Below are 7,166 nucleotides of genomic sequence, written 5' to 3'. Positions count from 1 at the left end.
AATGCACAACAGTAGCTTTCAAAACAAAAAACAAAAAACAAATGCACAACAGTAACCATATCTTGACGCCCAATCGAGCCCATCTTACCTTGTCTGTCACGTGGAAGACGCGTTCCACCGCCATCTCACTGTAAGGAGTATATGAACAGTGTCCAGGGCAAACTAGGTTGCCTTGTGTCTTATACTAATTCAAGTGATGATGGCAGTAATCGCATTGCCTCACAGTACTAGCTAGTAGTACTACTCTTTTGTTTTCTTTGTTTTTTACGGGTGATAGTAGTAGTACTCTTGAGGAGCAAAGTCTCCATCAATCAGGAGTATTCTGGACTGCACTGAGTGTCTCTCTCTTAACACCTACACCTGGTAGTCTACTACACGATTTAACTTGGTCAGCATTTAGCGCCAACCGGGTTCCGAACACTCTTTGCTGCGATGATGGCGGTGTGATCTGCTAAAGCATGCGTCGAAACGCCGCTAAGCTTGTCCGGACAACACAGTTATGCACTTTATACTATTCAACGTTGTGTGTTACTCCCTCCGTTCCAAAATAGATGACCAAACTTTGTACTAACTTTAGTACAAAGTTTGGTCATCTATTTTGAAACGGAGGGAGTACATGTTCGTGGACTGGTCTGCGCGTCAGAACTCCATCAAAACAGAAACAAAGCTAGGGGAGGTTTGAGGGCGTCCGAACGCCCACCACATCAGACTCTGACACACCCGACCCACAAAAAACTCCCTCTAGCTAGGAGCTCTTTTTCCACACTCCGTCCCTCCCCTCTTGCTCTTTATTTGCACCTACCAAGACCGCCGCCGCTTCTACACCACTCCGGCCGCCACCCAGTTCTTGCCGGACCACTACTGCTCCACCCAGGCGACTTGTACATCGCCGTCGTTGCACCCCCAGATTCGCCCGCAGCCCAGATATCATCTGCCCCCTGCACTACGACAGGACCCCTTAATTAGCGATGTTCGTATGTGATTACTAGCACCTTCCAAGCCGCAGGCGGCTAGAACGCTAGCAGTGGGACTCCAACAGCCCCTCACCGTACGTACTCTGTACTCGCTCCCTGGTAGCTGTTTTTGTAACTGTAATGCTGGTTCTTTTCCTTGATTAATGAAACGACGTGCAATTCTTCTGCGCGTTCAGGAATAAGCTTGGGTACACGATCTAATTTGGAAGTAAAGTACTCAACACGGTGCTCGCCCAAACCAGCTGCCAAGTCGTTGAAACCGCTTTGTTTACGCGTGCGAGGAGGGTCGACCATACGATGAGCGCTGACCAATTAGTTTACTCAACGGCATAGTATACGAAAATGTTAAGTGACATCCAAACAAAATATATGTGACATTTTAAAGAAATATTCATGCATTTCAAAAAATGTTCGTAACATTTAAAACATGATTATACAATACCAAAAATTGTTCGCATAGTTATTGTTTCATGCCATCAAATTAATGTTCCATATATTTGAAAAGTCTTTGAAAAGTATTCAAAATAAATGTTCGAAACAAGTATTTAATATAAATAGACATCATGTATTTGAACATTGTTCGATGCATTTTTTAAAAATGGTACATATGCATACTGAAAATGTAGAATGTGTATTAAAAAAAAGGTAGCCATGTGTTATAAAGAAAAAAACCCGAAGAAAAGGTGAAGAAACAAAAAAACTAAAAAAAAATGGTGAAAAGGGAACAAAAACAGAGAGAGAAAAAAAAAGCAAAACACTCAGGTTCTACAGTACCGGGCCAGCCCACTCACTCGCACCCAGAGTCGAGACCGACAAGAAACAACCTTGGTGGACCTCGAGGTTTGGCAGCCGCTTATAGCAATACCCATCATTGCGATTTTGTCTCAAAAAAAAAACCTATCATTGCGATTGCTTACACATAGGAAACCTATGCGGATCCATCACCAAACAAAGGGCTTGGAAGTGTCCTATTTGGGAATATTTTTTGGAAACTTCCATATGGGTTCTTTCCTTTGTTCCGATTGGTTTTTCTGGGTTTCTTCTGTTTTCTATCTATTTGTTTTACATTTTTTGTCTTCTAGTATGGTTTTTTTGGTATTTTTTTACACTCTCTCTTTTTTATAGTTCTCGGATATAATTAGTTTTTTATTTATGCTGAATATTTTTCAAATACACTCTGCACATTTTATATATATGGTGAACATTTTTAAAATACACACTGAATAATGTTTATTATATGATGATCATTTTTTTATATAGGGTCAACATTTTTTGAAGTACACACAGATTTTTAATATACGGTGGACAGTTTTAATATAGAGATAACTTTTTTTTATGTACGGTGATTTTTTTTTCCAACACGCGCTGAGCATTTTTAAAATGCACACAGAACCCTTTGTAAAAAAAAACCAAGTAAAAGATAGAGAAAAAGGGTTCAGAAAACTAGAAAACCCGGCAAAGAAACTGGTGAAAATAACAAAAGAAAAATAAAACCGGAGCACACGAGCCGAACCGCTTTGCTTCGTGATGGTGATGGAGAGTTTCGGAAAGGGCCCAAAAGCAATCCGATTGGAACTGCGTGCTGTTGATGGCGAGTCCTACTCGGGTTCGTGAAGCTATCCATCCATATCCGGCTCGTACATGGAAATAGGTTAGCTTCTACTACTCCTATATAATCCCATGTACAGTAGCAATCCATCGTATCCAACGGAAGGCATACATCCAGCAAGCTAGCGGTCAGCCAGCACCAGCATTGCAGATGACTCGCCGTTGCCCATGGAAGAAGCGGTCTACCCCGCCGGCCGCCGTTCCGGCGTCGCGTAGGCCGACATCGTTCGTCCGAGGCGAGCACGAGTTCCACATCGTCGGCTACAACGCTCGCGCGGCGCTGGCCAACAACGCCCACTACTCCATCCTCTCCGGCGCCTTTGACGTCGGTGGCCACACATGGGCCCTCGACTGCAGCTTCGATGACGACGGACACCTCGCCTCCATCGCCCTCCTGCTGCTCACCGCCTACATCACCGACGACGCCGTCGTCGCCAAGGCCAGCTTGAGGATCGAGGACCCGCTTGGCCGGTGGCCCGCCGCCGTGTGGGAGAGCGACGAGACCTACACCTTCCCCGTATGGTCCGGCAACAGCTGGCAGCTGTCTCAGGCCGGCAGGAGCTGGACGTTGCCGGTGCCAGATGCATTCCGCGGCCATGAGAGCCGCTTCGTGCAAGACGACCGCCTCACCATCCTCTGCACTGTCGAGGTCCTCCGGGCGGAGGAGGAGGAGTCTGCTATCGCCGAGGATATGCAAAAGCTTCTTTTCCTCTCGTCGGAGATGAAGAGTACAAGACCGGTATGCATGCTGCCGGACGTGACGTTCGTCGTGGAGAAGGCCGAGATCCAGGCGCACAGGCTCGTCCTAGCCATGCGGTCACCGGTGTTCGCAGCCGAGCTCCTCGGTGACATGAGAGAGGGTACCACCCGTCGCGTCATGGTCGAGGACATGAGCGCCTCAACTTTCAGGGCCATGCTCCGCTTCATCTACACCGACGAGCTGCCCATCAAAGGAAAGACAACTAACGAACGTGGTTGCAAACAAAAATGTGCCGCAAGGCGTCGTGTGGACATGGCGCTTGATCTGCTCGTTGCGGCGGATCGCTACGACCTAGAGAAGCTGAGGCTCATGTGCGAGAAGATATTGTCCGAAAGCATAGACACCGCGTCTGTCATCCCAACGTTGATGGCAGTGCACGGCCGACATAGTTGCCGTCAGCTAGAGGCCTCTTGCATTGAGTACTTGGCGTCCGATGCCAACGTGTACGCCAATGTCAAGGCGACAGAGGAGTACAAGGAGCTAAAGGAAAGCTGTTGTTCTTTCCTAGCAGGTGTCACAGACAAAGTAGCCACATGTAAATTAGTGGACAGCCACGCAAACACCAGCCTCTGCCGGCCGGAGAAACGGACTATGTCGACGTACAACACGTCGGAGGTGGCTCACAGTATACACGAGTTGAGGATCCCAAACTTTAAGAGCCTGCATACGAGCCATGGTGTTAAACAAAGATTCAGTTCTGACACTTTCCAGGTAGGAGGCCATGACTGGAAGTTGGAGGTATCAGTGAAGGAAGAGAGAATTTCCGTGTTCACCGAATTGTTGACCGATCCAGGAACGGCTAGTGTTAGGGTGTCCTTATGTTTCATGATGGATGACCCTGGTGATCCTGGTGGCAACTCGCCCCTCATCATGTGGCAAGCTGAAGAAACCTTCAACTCAGAAGGTGATTCTTGTGGGTTTTCGTGTTCGATCAGCCAGGAAGATGATGTGTCAGTATACGCTGATGATGGCTCTCTAACCATTCGCTGCGACTTTGTGTTGACCAACAAGTTGTGCACCGTTACGAGTGCCACTTCAGCCGGTGTCGAAGACATGACTCTTGCGCCACCACCCAACATTGTGTCTCATCTTGAGCAGCTCCTGGTGAGCGAGAAGGGTGCAGATGTGACGTTTCTAGTCGAAAACAGAGAGATTCACGCACACAGCCTCGTCATCGCCACACGGTCCCCGGCCCTATACACGATGGTTCTGGCCACCAACCAGAAGGAGGAGCACATCGTACCGGTCTGGGGTATGAGGGTTGCAGTCTTCAAGGCGGTGCTTCGCTTCATCTACGCCGACGAGCTGCCTCCCTTGGAAGAAGTAGCCCTTGCTACGGGGCATCGTGTGACAACTATTGCCCAAGACATGTTGGTTGCTGCGTCTCGCTTCCATCTGGACAGGATGAAGGCCAATTGCGAGGCCTTGGTTGGTGAGTGCGTGTCAGAACGGAACGTGGTGACCATGCTCGGACTAGCGTGCCGTCACAACTGCAAGAAGCTCGAGGATTACTGCATGAAGTTCAACTGATCTCCACGCGTTGGCTAGCTAATTAAGAGACGAGGGCGGTGGCGACAACCCGAAGCATTCGCCAGCTAAATTTTAGTTATGTAACTGGTCAACTGTTTTTTGTTGCTAAATGGATTTATTTTTGGGGTGTTAGTCTTGAATTATTTTCACTGAGCAAAACAGCACGTACAACACCCAGTCAGCTAGAGCGCACAACCAATTTTATGTAGCCCACATGTTGCTTGCTAGACAGTAAGGCCTATAAGTCTGTGTGCTATATACAGATTTATTTCACAAGTTTATTATGGTTTTCGTACACATGGGAAAAAATGTTTTGGCATGGCAGATCCAATAGGGTGCAGGGTGGCTCCACCCTAAGAGTTTGACCCAGCCCATATGGGTGTGAAGAAAAATAAATAGAAAAAAGCCCAGCCCAACTACCCTTGTCCCACCCTAAAAAATTGGGCTAGATCCGCTACTGCAGATCTCATATGTTATAGCCTTCTGTCGGTTCTTCGGTTGGTTCACACAGTACTCTAGTATCACGTGGTGGGCCTTTTTGCCCTCGAAAAATGGGGGATGAGAGCTCTCAATGGCCTGGGAGGAGAACTATTCTTTTGGTTTTGTGCCTTTTTTCCTTTCTGAAAAAGAATTGCATTTTGTTCAGATATTATGTTATGCCTCGTTTTGATTCAAATGGCTTACAAAATGACAAATATATTGGCTGGCTTGCCATAGGGGAGTGGTCCCTCGACGTCGAGCTCCTAACCTGGCGCAAAAAGCTCCACGACGGTCATTGTACTCCGGCCACTTAGAAGCTGCTCGGTGAAATGCCCTATAAAAAGACACATGGGATGAAGATGAACATTGAGTCATTGAAACATGGGCCAGTCACGATCACCCCTGTAAAACCAACGCAAACCAGACCAGGCAATGAGACAAGAAATCAATTTTTGTAGAGATGGCGAAAGAGGGCGACCACTATATTATAGCAATGCATTTAGGACCCCAAAGAGACTATATTATTAGCTGGTCAAAAGTCAGACAATCATATGTTCAGCAAGAGCGGAAGAGCCCGCAGAAATCAACAAGATCATGGTTGCAGTTCAGTCTAATATGATCGAGAATTGACAGCTTAGGATTAAACCTTTGGTACATGGAGAGAATGAGATTAGACCGATGGCTGAATGGTCAGTCCAATATTTCCTCTTGAATTATCCTTTTCCTTTTCAATAAATGAATATGTATGTCTACACCCATATCTATGAGCCTCATCTGTGATTGGTCCCTGCAGGTCCATCTAATTTCCGGATTTTATATCTGCACATACTTGAACACTAGCTTGTCCAATTGTTTCTTCCCTTTTGCCTATTTGTCCATCACTTTTTTATCGAAAGGGACACGTGATTTTATGTGTTCTCAATCCCTGATATTACACTATTGATAAAAAAAATAAACTTGCATGACATGCATTGCATGCGAGATCAAAAGCTAATATCTTAACAATTAATGTATCTTGGACCAGTACATTTTTTTCTCTAGAAAAAATGAGATGATAAGAGGTGGAGGAATTCAGAGCCTGTCGGAGAGAAAGAGCAAATCCCACTGATCGACTACTGACAAAAACACGGAGTTAGCAAAAGTAAGACCTAATAAACTGGTAAAGGTTTCCAGATAACGTCAAAAACCATAAAGACACATCCAATAGGTAAAAGAAATACTCCCTCCGTCCCAAAATACGTGACTCAACTTTACACTAACTTTGTACTAAAGTACTAAAGTTAGTACAAAGTTAGTATAAAGTTGAGTCACTTATTTATGGACGGAGGGAGTACATCAGAAGAGGATGCAGACTTACAACACGCATATCAGGATTAGTTAGGCCTGAAATATAAGACTCATGGTACACGATATTTATTTTGGCGTAAAGATGTGTTTAATGTTTATTCTGCACAAAAAAAGCAAGCCCGGATAAACTTGCACCACAAAGTGTACTATCTTGCTTTAATAGATACCAAAATCTGATCACATAGTCAAGTGGGGTTTATCAGGGGGTGCATCACAAAATGCTTATGCTAACACCGATATTATTCTGTTCTATGAGTGGTTCTCGGACGTAGTTATCCATAACACGGAAATATGACAACGGCCCTTTCTTTATCAATGTTCTTACAGAATCTTTTCTTTAATTCACTTATTATAAAAGTTATCCTGTAAGAGCCCACTGAATTAAGGTGATGCCGAATTCTGATTATATATATATATATGTCCGAAGTTGTAGAAGGATTTCGACGCGCACCTCATATGTTTTGTCG

General features: G+C 45.5%; 1 protein-coding gene across 1 annotated transcript; it reads left to right on the top strand.

The window, feature by feature from the left end:
- Positions 1-2,733: 2,733 nt before the first annotated feature.
- LOC109743542 (BTB/POZ and MATH domain-containing protein 2-like) lies at positions 2,734-4,872 on the top strand. Its single transcript, XM_020302645.1, has one exon. It carries the CDS (start codon positions 2,734-2,736, stop codon positions 4,870-4,872), a length of 2,139 nt encoding a protein of 712 aa, XP_020158234.1.
- The last annotated feature ends 2,294 nt before the right edge of the window (positions 4,873-7,166 follow it).

The sequence above is a fragment of the Aegilops tauschii genome, chromosome 3 (assembly GCF_002575655.3).
Source record: "Aegilops tauschii subsp. strangulata cultivar AL8/78 chromosome 3, Aet v6.0, whole genome shotgun sequence".
Lineage (NCBI taxonomy): Eukaryota > Viridiplantae > Streptophyta > Magnoliopsida > Poales > Poaceae > Aegilops > Aegilops tauschii.
Note: the sequence above shows the minus strand (reverse complement) of the source record. Positions and strands in the feature narration are given on the sequence as shown.

What these genes read in the sequence shown, in the direction of transcription:
- LOC109743542 (XM_020302645.1), top strand. Translation starts at nt 2,734, where the DNA reads ATGACTCGCCGTTGCCCATGGAAGAAGCGGTCTACCCCGCCGGCCGCC.